Source organism: Rhinatrema bivittatum, chromosome 10 (assembly GCF_901001135.1).
Source record: "Rhinatrema bivittatum chromosome 10, aRhiBiv1.1, whole genome shotgun sequence".
Taxonomy (NCBI): domain Eukaryota; kingdom Metazoa; phylum Chordata; class Amphibia; order Gymnophiona; family Rhinatrematidae; genus Rhinatrema; species Rhinatrema bivittatum.
Genome location: NC_042624.1, coordinates 44,155,883 through 44,172,554, shown reverse-complemented (window position 1 = coordinate 44,172,554; position 16,672 = coordinate 44,155,883). Strand labels below are relative to the sequence as shown.

The following is a 16,672-nucleotide window of genomic DNA, read 5'->3' as shown; positions in this document are numbered from 1 at the left end:
GCTGTCGGTAGTCTTCTGCCTCCAGCAGATGGTAGGCTGGTCTAGCAGAAAGGAAGAAGGAAGGGCCACCGAGGCAACAGCCCAAGTTCTGGGTTGGTTCTCTCAGGATAGGCCCAGGCCAAGTCAGGGGAATTCCAGTAGGCTGATACTGAATATAAAAGGGGTAAACAAATCCCTGAAGATACATTTTCAAATGCAATCCTTGAGAATAGTAATAACAGCAGAGAGAAAAGGAAAATTTCTATTTTCCCTGGATTTGTCAGAAGCTTAACTTCACAATACCATTAGAATGGAGCATCAGCACTTCCTGAGATTTGTGATGGGGAAAAAACACTACCAGTTCAAGGCAATGCCTTTGGGCTAGCAACGGCACTTGGGATCTTTACAAAGGTAATGATAGTAATGGCAGCAAGGAAAGTATCGCGGTCTATCCATATCGGGATGGATGGATTATCAGGGCCAGTTCTCTGCGGGAGGGTGGCCTAGCAATGCAGGTGATTATGCAGGTATTGGAAAGGTTGAGTTGGTAGTGAACAGAGCCAAGAGTCATTTACAACCCTTCCATGTATTAAAAAATCTAGAAGCACGATTCAACACAACTCGGGGCATGGCACCAGCAAGGGTTCGCTCCTCAAGTCCACTAGGATTTTGGGCAAGGCCTCTCCCGGGGAGAGAATCTCTTGTCAAGGGACTGGGGTTTCTTAACTGGAGGGCAAGGCCTAAGGGGTCTTCTTACTAATTTTTACATTTTCAGTCAGCTCAGGTGTGGGAAAGGGGGGTCCCACTAGAACTCCAAGTTAATGTTCCCTCTGAGCTGCGCACATGCGCAGCCATACACAACTTTTCCCGCAGCCACATGCAGCTTTTACCTCCTGCACAGGAAGACCAGCATGGCTGTGGGGGAGCTCATCCCATCGAGGCCCATAGCAGAGAGGAAGCCTGGCTGCCGGGGGATCACATCCTGCCTGACGGCCCAACCGGAAGAGGCAATACAGCTGCCACGGTACCACATCCTGCCCAGTGGCCCAACTAAAGGAGGCCCTGCGGTGGCAGCGGATCACGTCCTGCCTGCCTGCTAAAGAGGGAGAGAGAGTGTGTGTGTGTGTGTGTGTGTGTGTATGTGGGTCTGTGGCTCTCACAGGCATGCATACACACAATGTATGAAGGGTGACAAAGCCTGCAGTGGCATGCGGTCAGGGCCTTCAAGCGATTCAGTGAATCCCCAGCCCTGGACCTTTTTTTATTTTCAGTTGCACGTCTGCACAGCTAATAGAAACAGCAGCCTGTGGCTGCCTACAGGCTTAATCTCGGAGGAAGCCAATAAAAAGAACATGTTCATGAGGTTGGATGTTCTATTCCTGCACATACCCAGATCAGTCCAGAAAAGTGGGTTGTGTATCCCTACCAGCAGGTGGAGTCAGAGAACAATTAGAACTTTGGGCACTACTACATAACGAGAGTGCCACCTGCAGTCACTCCATATTTGTCTGACTCCAGCGGGTGGTACAGATGCACACCTGCAGTCTTTAGTTATATTTTTTATTTAGTTTGAATTTAATTTTTTTGTTTACGGTCGCTTCCTGAGGTGTTAGGTGCCTTCGTGGGTCATCCCTCAGTAGAAGCTGGACGTCCAGGGAATTGGATATTCCTGTCAGGGTTTCGCCCGCCACAGTTTGGTGTCTGATGACCAGGGGCTCCTGGCTACTCACCACCGTCTCTGCTACAGCGGCTCCCTTGTCTCCTGCAACAGCTTTTCTCTGTGACTTGGTAAAGTTTAATTTAAAAAAAAAAAAAAGCTGTTTTCACTGCGGCTGACTGACAGTTTTCAGTGCTGAGGTAAGGAGAGGTGCAGGAGGGACTGGGTTTTTTAAGGCCGGCCGGGGAAGCTGTCAGCAGTGTTCCCCTCAGCTCCCGGGGCTCCAGGTCGTTTTCTGAGGGCAAGGATGAGTTTTTCTCCATGTGCCTCGTTTACTCGCCACTTCCCTGCTGGGGGCCTTGCGATTTCAATATAGACAGGCTCCTTTCCCGCAGCATGGATGCGTGCGTTTTTTTTTTTTTCTCCTCAGCCGGTAGTCTCTTAGCCCGCAGCACGAAAAGTTTTTGGTTTTTGCTGGTCTTGCCTGACTGAAATTTTCTCTGCGTCGCAGCTCTGAGTGTTTCTTTTTTTTTTCGCTCCCTTTTCTATTTCACTTCAGACTATCGGCGCACTGCTGCAGATGGTACCGAAAACAGAATTGCAGGCCTGCCGCGTGTGTGGGTCACATGGCCAGGCGTTAATTGCGGCCTCCTTATGCGCAGTGTGTTCCCCGGGGGTTAGAGGGCTCTTCAGGGCTTCTTGCCTCCTCCCTCAGGGAGAGAACGTCTGTCTCGCCTTCAGCTTCACGGGAAGAGGATTCTCCACCTGTTCTAGCCCCAGCGAGGGAAGACCTCACCGGGGGAACTGATGATATCACCCCAGCTGACTCTCCAGTGGGGGAGGGGGACCCGGAGGGGGTTTCCCCAGAATTTGTCCTCCTTATGCACCTGGCTTTCCTGGCAAGGAAAAGCTCGGCGGTAAAGCTGCCCGGTCTCCTGGGGGCAGGTTCGGACCCACCTGAGAAAAGAGGTCAGGGTACGGACCCTCATCACCACCTCTCTGATCAGGTTCACCCCACAGGGGATTCTCCCCAGGGCATGCGAGATCCAATCCCGGGGGCTGGGGCGGCAGACCCGTATCCGCAGCCAGATCCAGCTGATGTGGATACTGATGATCCGGATGAGCCCGATGACCCTCCTGTGGAGGGGGATGACCCCAGTGAGGTGCGTTTGTTCAAGCGGGATGCGTTAAGACCCCTTATTCCCCAGGTCCTTGAAGTTCTGGGACTTAAGGTTTCTCAAGAAGAGTCTGACAACGAGGTCCTCGACGGCATTAGGGGTCCCTCAACATCTTTTCTTCTGCCTAAGAAGGTTCGCAAACTAGTGACTCGGGAGTGGGAGACTCCAGATTCCGGCTTGAAGGTGGGCAGAGCTATTGCAAAACTGTAACCGTTATAATCTGATGTTTTGGATTTACTGAAGATTCCAAAGGTGGACGCCATGGTCTCGGCAGTCATGAAAAAGACCACTATCCCAGTTGCTGGGGCAGCTGCCCTTAAGGATATGCAGGACCGCAAGCTGGAGATCCAGTTGAAGCGAGCATTCGAGGTTGCAGCGCTAAGCCTTCGGGTGGTGGTTTGCGCTAGCCTCATGCAGAGGGCCTGTCTGTGTTGGGTCGAGGAGTCGGCTGCCGGGGCCGGTACGGGCGACAGTGGGGCTCTGCAGTCCACCCGCCTAGAAGCAAGCATCGCTTATGTGGCAGATGCTTTGTATGATCTGGTGAAGACCTCGGCGAGAGGTATGGTGTCCTTGGTGTCTGCGCGGCATCTCCTCTGGCTGCGAAATTGGGAGGTGGATTTGTCCTCCAAGTCCCAGCTTTGTAATCTACCCTTTAAGCGCAAGCTCTGGATCAGCTAGTAAAGCTGCTTGCTGAATTCAAGGGCAGTCAGTTGCCAGAAGATAAAAGATCTTCTAAGAAAGTCTTCCCTCCTCGAGCTAGGTTTCGGGACTCTTGCTGCTTCGAGTGGGTAGATACTCTGCACCTCCTGCTTCTAAACCTGCTTCGGGGCGCCAGCAGTCCGTTCGAAGGGGTCGCCGGCCCGGAAGAGATTCAGGACATCTTGGTGTAGGAAGTAATAAAAAACCCCAATGAAGCCACGAGCACCCATTCCTTCGTCGAAGCTGTCGGAGGCAGATTATCCAAATTTTACATGGAATGGGCAAGAATTACATTAGACCACTGGGTCTTAGATGTGATCAAAGACAGGTATGCACTGGAGTTCTCGCGCCCGGTCCGAGAGGCTTTTGTTGAGTCCTGAGTGGCCTCAAGTGTCAAGTGAGAGGCGGTCCGGGTGACTCTACATAAGAACATAAGAAATTGCCATGATGGGTCAGACCAAGGGTCCATCAAGCCCAGCATCCTGTTTCCAACAGAGGCCAAACCAGGCCACAAGAATCTAGCAATTACCCAAACACCTAGAAGATCCCATGCTACTGATGCACTGATGCAATTAATAGCAGTGGCTATTCCCTAAGTAAACTTGATTAATAGCAGTTAATGGACTTCTCTTCCAAGAACTTATCCAAACCTTTTTTGAACCCAGCTACACTAACTACACTAACCACATACTCTGGCAACAAATTCCAGAGATTTATTGTGCGTTGAGTGAAAAAGAATTTTCTCCGATTAGTCTTAAATGTGCTACTTGCTGACTTCATGGAATGCCCCCTAGTCCTTCTATTATTCGAAAGTGTAAATAACCGAGTCACATCTACTCGTTCAAGACCTCTCATGATCTTAAAGACCTCTATTATATCCCCCCTCAGCCGTCTCTTCTCCAAGCTGAAAAGCCCTAACCTCTTCAGCCTTTCCTCATAGGGGAGCTGTTCCATCCCCTTTATCATTTTGGTTGCCCTTCTCTGTACCTTCTCCATTGCAACTATATCTTTTTTGAGATATGGCGACCAGAATTGTAAACAGTATTCAAGGTGTGGTCTCACCATGGAGCGATATAGAGGCATTATGACATTTTCCGTTTTATTAAACATTCCCTTCCTAATAATTCCTAACATTCTATTTGCTTTTTTGACTGCTGCAGCACACTGAGCTGAAGATTTCAATGTATTATCTACTATGACGCCTAGATCTCTTTCTTGGGTGGTAGCTCCTAATATGGAACCTAACATCGTGTAACTACAGCAAGGGTTATTTTTCCCTATAGGCAACACCTTGCACTTGTCCACATTAAATTTCATCTGTCATTTGGATGCCCAATCTTCCAGTCTTGCAAGGTCCTCCTGTAATGTATCACAGTCTGCTTGTGATTTAACTACTCTGAATAATTTTGTATCATCCGCAAATTTGATAACGTCACTCGTCGTATTCCTTTCCAGATCATTGATATATATATTGAAAAGCACCGGTCCAAGTACAGATCCCTGAGGCACTCCACTGTTTACCCTTTTCCACTGAGAAAATTGACCATTTAGTCCTACTCTCTGTTTCCTGTCTTTTAACCAGTTTGTAATCCACGAAAGGACATTGCCTCCTATCCCATGCCTTTTTAGTTTTTGTAGAAGCCTCTCATGAGGGACTTTGTCAAACGCCTTCTGAAAATCCAAATACACTACATCTACCGGTTCTCCTTTATCCACATGTTTATTAACCCCTTCAAAAAAAATGAAGCAGGTTTGTTAGGCAAGACTTCCCTTGGGTAAATCCATGTTGACTGTGTCCCATTAAATCATGTCTTTCTATATGCTCTACAATTTTGATCTTGAGGATAGTTTCCACTATTTTTCCCGGCACTGAAGTTAGGCTCACTGGTCTATAGTTACCCGGATCACCCCTGGAGCCTTTTTTAAATATTGGGGTTACATTGGCCACCCTCCAGTCTTCAGGTACAATGGATGATTTTAATGATAGGTTACAAATTTTAACTAATAGGTCAGAAATTTCATTTTTTAGATCCTTTAGTACCCTAGGATGCATACCATCCGGTCTAGGTGACTTGCTACTCTTTAGTTTGTCAATCTGGCCTACTACATCTTCCAGGTTGACAGTGATTTCGTTCAGTTCGTCTGACTCATCACCCCTGAAAACCAACACCGGAACTGGTATCTCTCCAACATCCTCACTAGTAAACACGGAAGCAAAGAATTCATTTAGTCTTTCTGCAATGGCCTTATCTTCCCTAAGAGCCCCTTTAACCCCTCGGTCATCTAATGGTCCAACCGACTCCCTCACAGGTTTCTTGCTTTGGATATATTTAAAAAAGCTTTTATTATGAGTTTTTGCCTCTATGGCCAACTTCATTTCAAATTCTCTCTTCGTTTGTTTTATCAATGTTTTACACTTAACTTGACAATGCTTATGTTTTATCCTATTTTCTTCAGATGGATCCTTCTTCCAATTTTTGAAGGATGATTTTTTGGCTAAAATAGCCTCTTTCACCTCACCTTTTAACCATGACGGTAATCGTTTTGCCTTCCTTCCACCTTTCTTAATGCGTGGAATACATATGGTCTGTGCCTCTAGGATTGTATTTTTAAACAATGTCCAAGCCTGTTGAACACTTTTAACCTTTGCAGCTGCACCTTTCAGTTTTTTTCTGACTATTTTCCTCATTTTATCAAAGTTTCCCTTTTGAAAGTTTAGTGTTAGAGCTGCAGATTTACTTATTGTCCCCCTTCCAGTTATTAGTTTAAATTTGATCATGTTATGATCACTGTTGCCAAGTGGCCCCACCACTGTTACCTCTCTCACCAAATCCTGTGTTCCACTAAGAATTAAATCTAAAATAGCTCACTCTCTTGTTGGTTCCTGAACCAATTGCTCCATTAAACAATCATTTATTACATCCAGGAACTCTATATCTCCAGCAAGTCCTGATGTTACATTTACCCATTTACTTCTCGAGTTCAAAGCTATTCTCCCTGTTCCGGAGGCTCAACAGGGACGAGGTCGGTACTCCGTGTCCTTTGTGGACCCCAAGAAGGAGGGCACGTTTTGGCCCATCCTCGATCTGCAGAAGGTGAACCATTGCCTTTGGGTTCCTCGCTTTCATATGGAAACCCTGAGGACAGTGATGGCCGCGGTTCAAAAAGGGGAGTTTCTCGCTTCTCTGGACCTCACAGAGGCGTATTTACACATTCCGATCTGGCTGAATCACCAGAGGTTTTTGCGGTTCAAGGTCTTGGAACGACACTTCCAATTTCGAGCCCTCCCGTTTGCTCTCTCAACAGCTCCTCGCACGTTCACCAAGGTGATTGTGATGGTGGCGGCCTTCCTTCGTCAGAAGGGAATCTTGGTCCACCCGTACCTGGACAACTGGTTGATTCGCGCGAAGTCCCGGGAGGACTGCGAGAGATCAGTGTACATGGTTCACCAGGGGAAGATCCTGTCAGACAAATCTGATTGACTTTTTTGACTGGGTAACCAAGGAATTGGATCAAGGAAGAGCACTCGATATCATATACTTGGATTTCAGCAAAGCTTTTGATACGGTTCCGCACAGGAGACTGGTGAATAAAACAAGAAGCTTAGGAGTGAGTGCCGAGGTGGTGACCTGGATTGCAAATTGGTTGACGGACAGAAGACAATGTGTGATGGTAAATGGAACCTTCTCTGAAGAGAGAGCGGTTTTAAGTGGTGTACCGCAAGGATCGGTGTTGGGACCGGTCCTGTTCAATATCTTTGTGAGCAACATTGTGGACGGGATAGAAGGTAAGGTTTGTCTTTTTGCGGATGACACTAAGATCTGCAACAGAGTGGACACGCCGGAAGGAGTGGAGAGAATGAGACGGGATCTAAGGAAACTGGAAGAGTGGTTGAAGATATGGCAGCTGAGATTCAATGCCAAGAAGTGCAAAGTCATGCATATGGGAAGTGGAAATCCGAATGAACTGTATTCAATGGGGGGGGGGAAGGCTGATGTGCACAGAGCAGGAGAGGGACCTTGGGGTGATAGTGGCTAATGATATGAAGTCTGCGAAACAATGCGACAAGGCGATAGCAAAAGCCAGAAGAATGCTGGGCTGCATAGAGAGAGGAATATCGAGTAAGAAAAGGGAAGTGATTATTCCCTTGTACAGGTCCTTGGTGAGGCCTCACCTGGAGTACTGTGTTCAGTTCTGGAGACCGTATCTACAAAAAGACAAAGACAAGATGGAAGCGGTACAGAGAAGAGCGACCAGGAAGGTGGAGGATCTTCATCGGATGACGTACGAGGAGAGATTGAAGAATCTAAATATGTACACCCTGGAGGAAAGGAGGAGCAGAGGTGATATGATACAGACTTTCAGATACTTGAAAGGTTTTAATGATCCAAAGACAACAACGAACCTTTTCCGTAGGAAAAAAATCAGCAGAACCAGGGGTCACGATTTGAAGCTCCAGGGAGGAAGATTCAGAACCAATGTCAGGAAGTATTTCTTCACGGAGAGGGTGGTGGACGCCTGGAATGCCCTTCCGGAGGATGTGGTGAAGACCAGAACTGTGAAGGACTTCAAAGGGGCGTGGGATAAACACTGTGGATCCATAAAGTCAAGAGGCCGCCAATGAAGAGTGGGTGACTCGCCAGAAGGATGGCTACTGCCTGGAGACAATACCCTTATTCAATAAACATACACATGCTTACTGTGACTCCAACATCGCTCTAAGCCTCAACAGCAAGAGGAAATGTGGAAAAAAGGATTTGCACTCACAAAGAGGGGAGTAGCTGGCTTGTTACGGCGGTTACTACCCCAAACCAAATAAGTCTGATACTTCACTTTCAATGCATATACAGCATAGTTCTCTGCTTCAACGGCAGGGGAGAAGAAAAACTGATACTTCACACATCCAGCAGAGCTCTCTGCTTCAACGGCAGGGGAGAAGAAAAAAGGGTTCGCATTCACAAAGCGGGGAGTAGCTGGCTTGTTACGGTGGTTACTACCCCAAACCAAATGTGCCTGATACTTCACTTTCGATGCATATCCAGCATGGCTCTCTGCTTCAACGGCATGGGAGAAAGACTGATACATCACGCATTTCCAGCATAGCTCTCTGCTTCAACAGCAGGGGAGAAGAAAAACTGATACTTCACGCATATCCAGCATAGCTCTCTGCTTCAATGGCAGGGGAGAAGAAAAACTGATACTTCACGCATATCCAGCATAGCTCTCTGCTTCAACGGCAGGAGAGAAGAAAAACTGATACTTCACGCATATCCAGCATAGCTCTCTGCTTCAACGGCAGGGGAGAAAAAAAAACTGATACTTCACGCATATCCAGCATAGCTCCCTGCTTCAACGGCAGGGGAGAAGAAAAACAACCAATAAGGGCTGTATAACATAGTCTGGGTAAAACAAATAAGCATGGGTGTAGCTTGCTTATTGCGACGGTTACTACCCCTACTACCCCTAACTAATCAAGCTAGATATTTCACTTGGATGCAGCTCCATCACTGCTCTCTACATTAATGGTGGGGGTGGAAGGGAAATAGGACCAAGAGCTAAGAGAAACAGATAAGTATGAGAGAAAAAATGTGTGAAGCTTGCTAGGCAGACTGGATGGGCCGTTTGGTCTTCTTCTGCCGTCATTTCTATGTTTCTATGTTTCTATGGTGATGTTCACATTGCGATCCCTAGGTTGGGTAATCAATGTGCAGAAGAGGCACTTGGAACCCACTCAGAAGTTAATTTATCTCGGAGCACAATTCGATACCTTGCTGGGCAAAGTGTTTCTAGTGGCGGATCAAATAGGGAAGTTGCAGGAACAAATACATTCCCTTCTTCGAAGGAACAATCCCACAGTGTGGCATCATGTTCTGGTCCTGGGCTCCATGGCTTCAACCTTGGACTTGGTTCCTTGGGGGTTTGCTCACTTAAGACCTTTTCGGTGTGCGCTTTTGTCTCGCTGGAGCCCGGTATCAGAGCAATTCCATCTACCAATGCCTCTACTTCTGGAATCCAGAGCCAGTCTGTCATGGTGGCTGTCACTGGACAATCTGGAATGGGGGGGGGGGGTGGATTTGGACACTCCGAATTGGCTGATAATCTCCACCGTTGCCAGCCTCTCAGGTTGGGGGGCGGTGTGTGCAGACAGGTCTGCCCAAGGGCTCTGGTCGGCGATGGAAAGATCCTGGTCCATAAACCGGCTCGAGACCAGGGCTGTACGTCTGGCCCTGCGGGCGTTTCTTCCCTGGATCCAGGGCAGAATGGTGCGAATCTTCTCAGACAATGCGACAACGGTGGCGTACATCAACCGGCAAGGTGAGACTCGAAGTCCCGCCGTAGCACTGGAGGCACGTCTTCTGTTCACCTGTGCAGAGCACCATCTCAAGGGCATTGCTGCATCCCATGTCGCGGGAGTAGAGAATGTACAAGCCGATTATCTCAGTCGTAGCAACTAGACCCAGGAGAATGGGAACTATCTCTCGAGGCGAGGAATCTCATATGTGCCAGATGGGGAACTCCTCAGCTGGATCTGAAGGCAACGCAGGCGAACGCAAAAACAGTTCATTTTTTCAGCCATCGCCGAGAACAGGGCTCGGTGGGCATAGACGCTCTCGTGTGTCCTTGGCCGAAGGGGATTCTGCTGTATGCCTTCCCGCCCTGGCCCCTCATAGGTCGGCTTCTCCGTCGCATAGTGCCCACTTCGTCCGTGGTTCATGGATCTGGTACACTTGGCTCTAGAGGGTCTACTTCAGGTTGCTCATCTAACACATCTGCTCCATCAGGGGCCCATGTTTTTGGATCGGGAGGATCACTTCTCTCTCGTGGCTTGGCTTTTGAGAGGCGATGTTTATGCTTGAGGGATTATTCAGAACAAGTCATTTCCACCCTCCTACAGGCGAGACATCCAGCCACCTCTATGGCCTATGTGAGAGTTTGGAAGCTTTTTGAGACGTGGTGTCATCAGCGTTCCTGTGACCTTTTAGTGGTGCATGTTCCTCAGGTTCTTGACTTTCTGCAACAGAGCCTCGCTAAGGGCTTGGCGTTCAATTCCCATTCATGTACAAGTTGCAGCTCTAGGTGCCTTGCGGGGAAACTTTGACGGCTGTTCGTTGGCAGCGCACCTGGATATTGCTCAGGTCAAACATTTGCGCCCTTCCATCCATTCGGTGTGTCCACATTGGAGTTTGAATTTAGTCCTGCGAGTTCTATGTGGCGCTCCTTTCGAGTCTCTTCGTGGAGTTTCCCTGAAAGATCTGACTTTGAAAATGGTGTGTTTGGTGACCATTTGCTCGGCCCGTCAGATCTCAGAGTTGCAAGAACTGTCTTGTCGGGATCCCTTTCTTCGGATTTACGATGATTGGGTATCGTTACGTATAGTTCCGTCCTTTGTCCCTAAGGTGGTTTCAGCCTTTCACGTCATTCAAACTGTGGAGCTTCCGGGGTTCCCTAACTGGTCCGGGAGACTTCTCAGAACAGAGACCTTCATCTTTTAGATGTGCGGCGTGCCTTATTGCGTTATCTGGAGGTTACCAATGACTGCAGGTGGCACTCTTGTTATGTAGCAGTGCCCTAGGGATGTGAATCGTTTTTTGACGATTTAAAAAAATCGTCCGATATTTTTTAAATCGTCAAAAATTGGTACAGTGCATGATACAATAGAAATTTTCTCGATTTATCGTGAAAAATCGTTACTCCCGTTAGTGTCCACTAATGGGAGTTATTTGGGGGAGGGCGGGAAAACCGGCACACCAAAACAACCCCTAAACTCACCCCGACCCTATAAAACTAATCCCTTACCTTCCCCCACCCCCCCAAACCCCCCAAAACTTTTTATGAGCACCTGGTGGTCCAGTGGGGGCGCAGGGCCCGATCTCCCACTCTCGGACCATCGGCGCCATTTTGGCTGCCACTCAAAAATGGCGCCGATGGCCCGATTAAAAAAAAACCACCCGACCCTTTAAAGATGACCCCTGAGCTTCTCCCACCCTCCCGATTCCCCAAAACATTTTAAAATTACCTGGTGCTCCAGTGGTGGTCCCGGGAGCGATCTCCCATTCTCGGCTGTCGGCTGCCACTCATAAAGATGGTGCCGATGGCCCTTTGCCCTTACCATGTGACAGGGTATCCATGCCATTGGCTGGCCCCTGTCACCTGGTAGGAGCACTGGATGGCCGGCGCCATCTTTAAAAATGGCGGCGGCCATCTTTACGATGACCCTTTCGCTTCTCCCACCCTCCCGATCCCCCCAAAACATTTTTAAATTACCTGGTGCTCTAGTGGTGGTCCTGGGAGTGATCTCCTGTTCTCGTCCGTCGGCTGCCACTCATAAAGATGGCGCCAATGATGGCCTTTACAATGATGACCATCGGTGCCATCTTTACGATGGCGGTGGCCATCTTTAAAGATGGCGCCAGCCAACCAGTGCTCCTACCATGTGACTGGGGCCAGCCAATGGCACGGATACCCTGTCACATGGTAAGGGCAAAGGGCCATCGGCGCCATCTTTATGATTGGCAGCCGACGGCCAGAGAACTAGAGATCGCTCCCGGGACCACCACTAGTGCACCAGGTAATTTAAAAATGTTTTGGGGGGATTGGGAGGGTGGGAGAAGTTAAGGGGTCATCTTTAAAGGGTCGGGTGGGGTTTTTTTTAATCGGGCCATCGGCGCCATTTTTGAGTGGCAGTCAAAATGGCGCCGATGGCCCGAGAGCAGGAGATCGGACCCGCGCCCCCACTGGACCACCAGGTACTCGTAAAAAGTTTTGGGGGGGGTTCGGGGGGGGTGGGGGAAGGTAAGGGGTCAATTTTAAAGGGTCAGGCCCCACTAAAAAAAAATTAACGATGTGAATCAGAACCAATTCTGATTCACATCTCCAGCGATCAGATTTTTTTCTCCCTCCAGCCGAACCCGATCGTTAAGACGATCGGGCACACGATTCACATCTCTAGTGCCCAAAGTTCTAATTGTTCTCTGACTCCACTTGCTGGTAGGGATACACAACCCACTTTTCTGGACTGATCTGTGGTATTACAGGAATGAAAAGGGTAAGGACCAATTTTCATTTCATCAGCTATCTTAAAATATTTATTCTTTTTATTAGTACGGTTTTACATTGATATTTTATATTTCTTGAATTTATTGTTGGTCGGTCTTCTGGTGCTTGCGACCAAGGGGAGGGATTCTGCTAGTGTGTAGTTTCAGAGTAGGGGTCTATAGCAGTCTAGCTTGTTCTATTATCAGTAGGAGGTGCATTGGTTTTCTAGGGCCTTGATGTAATATTTGCAGTCCTTCTCTTTCCTGAGTAGGGCGATAACTGTTTAAGTCTGAGTGTTAATGTTGTTTTCATACAGTAGATTTGTTTCTAGAAGTAAACTGTAGTCTTGGCAGGATGTGAAAACTTTTATTGGACTATGTAAGTATTATACAAAATACTACATGTGAGGTTTGAGACATTGTAGGAGCTGTCTTGTGAATGTCTGTGATCTGACATCTGAAGAAAGGAACAAGGTAGTTTTAAAAGCTTTTGTGTAATATTTTAGATACAAGTGTTTTTATTTTGCACATATTTTTAGGCAGTGTGGCATGTTCTGTTTTCCTAATAGAAGGTGTTTTGGTGTTTAGGGCTTGTTGTAATATTTGCAGTGTTACCTTTTCCTAGATAGGGTTCTTGTTGCTTGAGTGCTGTTTTGGTATTGGAGGTTTACTATATTATTTATAATTGTTCTTCATGCCTTTCTGAGGGCTAAGCTCACACCCAATACATGTTAAAATGAACCTAATGCCGTATGGGTTCAAATATCTTCTGTATCTTAGGGAGAAGGGATTGAGGGAGTGTGACTGCAGGAGCCCTGGGGGAGGGGGTGTGGGAGTGGAGAGGGAACTGAATGAGCAAGACTGCTGGTGAATCGGGGAGGGGGGGGCACCGCATGCCATTGAAATCCCGTGTATGTAAGGCAGCGGGAGTGTGTGAGAGCATGGGCATGTGTATGAGAGAGAATGAACGTGTGTGTGCGAGTGTGTTTGCAAGAGAGTTTGTACAGCCCTATCTCACCAAACCCACGACAATCACAGGGTGACTAGAAATCAAAAGATCCCAGATATTAGTTTAATTATTTCGGTGTAATTTGATGTTTTGAAATATTTTATTGTATTTTTAGGAAATATTAAAATATTTTTCTTATTGTATGATTTATTCATCAGATGTTTTGAAATATTTAATTGGTGTTTGAGAAATACAAATGTATGCAAGTTCTTTAAATTACTGGATGTTCATCTGCTAGTTTGACATATGGTTTTAATACTATGAATAAAGTTTTGTATCTCTTGATTTTATTGCTTGATGTTTTACGAGGAATGATGATGTTTCTGTTTTCCTTGCACTGCATAATACAGTTGGGCTTGGGGTCTCCAGTGCAGTTTTTGTTGGCATATTTCTATTTATACTTTATGGTCTCTGTATTTGGTGAGGGGTCTGTCCTGTATTTTAAAGATCCAGTTCTTGTGAAACTTTAATTTTTGTTATGAAAATGCTGGTAGTTATCACTGCCTTGGACAGTCCTCAGTTCCTCACTTCTATTTTAAACAGAAGTTTGCTCTCCTATTAATTTCAGTTGAATGCAGAAAATTGTTTTTAATGTTCTTGCAGGAAATATTTTTTCATTCACATATTTTATTGTTGTAACTGCTGTTAGTAGATTAGGTGATTATTTTAAGGGATGGACTTTGCCAATGATCCCTTTTAAGGATTGGATTGCTGTGAGCATAAAATTGATAGGCTTTTTGCATCTAAGAAAGCAGTGCTCACAAGGTAACGTAACAAAAAATGTTTGCTCGCAAGCAAAACGTTTTACACACAGCAACCTCATCCTTAGAGGAAACATTGTCTCCAAGGATTTTTAGAGCACTCCATTGAGGGGTGTTTTTCTGGGGACCATGCAGTGACTTTGAAACATGGCAGGCCCAGGATAGGGGACTGCCATAGCACATTGCCATGACTAAGGATTGCAGGTAAACTACCACAGAATTCAGTAAACTGTTGTATTCAGTAAATCCCATGGTAGGTTTCCCCGTGGTACAAATACCACACTTCAGTAAATAAGGTTTAACATTGGTGTTGGTTTCCTTAGTGAATGTTGACTTGTCTTTCAGCAATTTCCAGATCAGATTATTGGCTTTGTTCCAAGAAAACACATCCGAAGTCCTTCTGGCATATACAGCTATGGTGGCTTTGATCTGCAGATCCCCAAGTCAGGAAATGGAGACCTGTACTCTATGATCCTGATAGGAGCTGCATTCTTCCACCGGCGGTACCTCGAAAGCTTTGCAAAGCAGCCTAAAGCTGTGCATACTTTAATAGATGAGACTCAGAACTGTGACGACATTGCTATGAACTTCATAGTTGCCAATCACACCGGGAAACCTTCAGGAGTGTTTGTGAAACCCGTGGACATCAGGAACTTAGAAGGAGAATCCCGGAGTGGTTACTTGGGCTTGTGGCATCGAGCAGAGCATATGCAACAGAGATCATACTGTCTAAATAAGCTGGCTACCATCTATGGTTCCATGTCTCTGAAGTATTCCAACATTATGATTTCTCAGTTTGGTTTTCCTAATTATGCTAATCACAAAACTAAAATGTAATGATGGAAAATCTCATACTAAGGTTTAATATGTTTCTATAATTTATTTTTTTTTAGGAAATTGTTTTGTTTTTTTCAGAGGTGTTTCTTCTAGAAAATGTAAATGTTAATGGATAGGATCAATGACCATGGCCACTGAAAGGTATTATGGGGCCTGGGTTGAGTATTTATGTGTAGGACTCCTTTCTGTTCCTCTCCCTTGTCCGTCTTCGCCAGCGGGGGCCGCTGGAAGCCGCTTTCGCCACCGGCTGCCCCCGCCGGCTGCCCGCTCTGGAGGACGGCAGAGAAGGCTGAAAGGGCTGAAAAAGAAACAAAAAGTAAGTTGGTTACACTTATTCACATATTTTACATGTCGAGTCGCTTTGGGAGGAGGGGATTTTAGGTTTTACATATTTTACATGTCGAGTCGCTTCGGGAGGAGGGGATTTTAGGTTTTACATATTTTACATGTCAAGTCACTTTGGGAGGAGGGGTTTTTAGGTTTTACATATTTTACATGTCGAGTCGCTTCGGGAGGAGGAGATTTTAGGTTTTACATATTTTACATGTCAAGTCGCTTCGGGAGGAGGGGTTTTTAGGTTTTACATATTTTACATGTCGAGTCGCTTCGGGAGGAGGAGATTTTAGGTTTTACATATTTTACATGTCCAGTCGCTTCGGGAGGAGGGGATTTTAGGTTTTTAGGTTTTCTTTTGGGGGAAAGTTTGCTGTCTACCCTTACCCCTGCCTCTAACGCAGGGGTAGGGATAGGCGGTAAATTAGCAGGTTAAACGCGCGGCTAAACTGCAGGTTAAAAAGGCGATAGTCGGGGCGCGCGTTACTGAATGGGGGGGGGGGAATAGCTAATCCGATCATTTACATCTCATATACATGCCGCAGGCGGAAAGGGGTACCCATTGATTTAAAGAAGCAGTAAGGATGGGGTAAAAGGGATAGTGAATCGTGGGTTGGGCTAACGCGGCCAAATTGCGAGTAGAAAGTGGGTTAGAAGCAGGGTAACCGCAGCTGCACTTTACTGTATCGGCCTGTATGTGAACTTAATAGCAGCTAATGGACTTCTCCTCCAAGAACTTATCCAATCCTTTTTTAAACACAGCTATACTAACTGCACTAACCACTTCCTCTAGCAACAAATTCCAGAGTTTAATTGTGCGTTGAGTAAAAAAGAACTTTCTCCGATTAGTTTTAAATGTGCCCCATGCTAACTTCATGGAGTGCCCCCTAGTCTATCTACTATCCGAAAGAGTAAATAACCAATTCACATCTACCCATTCTAGACCTCTCATGATTTTAAACATCTCTCATATTCCCCCTCAGCAGTCTCTTCTCCAAGCACTTATCCACATAACATCGGGACTCGAGACATTCGGTCCGGCGGCTGCAGGTCAGCCCCTTCCCCCCTTTAAATAAATACTGGACAACTGTATGGTATTAACAAAGGCCGCAGTTTATTAACCTAACCCGAGCCGCTAACTTAACATACATTCAAATAACAATGCCCCCTTTTCCCCCTCCTTG

General features: G+C 46.6%; 1 protein-coding gene across 1 annotated transcript in view; it reads left to right on the top strand.

Annotated features, from left to right (window-relative positions):
- Positions 1-15,463, top strand: part of LOC115100090 (exostosin-like 2) — a 35,419-nt gene extending 19,956 nt beyond the window's left edge. Inside the window, exon 4 of the mRNA XM_029618290.1 lies at positions 14,664-15,463. Within this exon, the coding sequence (XP_029474150.1) occupies positions 14,664-15,155 (492 nt within the window). The 3' untranslated portion in view covers positions 15,156-15,463. The remainder of the gene's footprint in view (positions 1-14,663) is intronic.
- Positions 15,464-16,672: the final 1,209 nt, after the last annotated feature.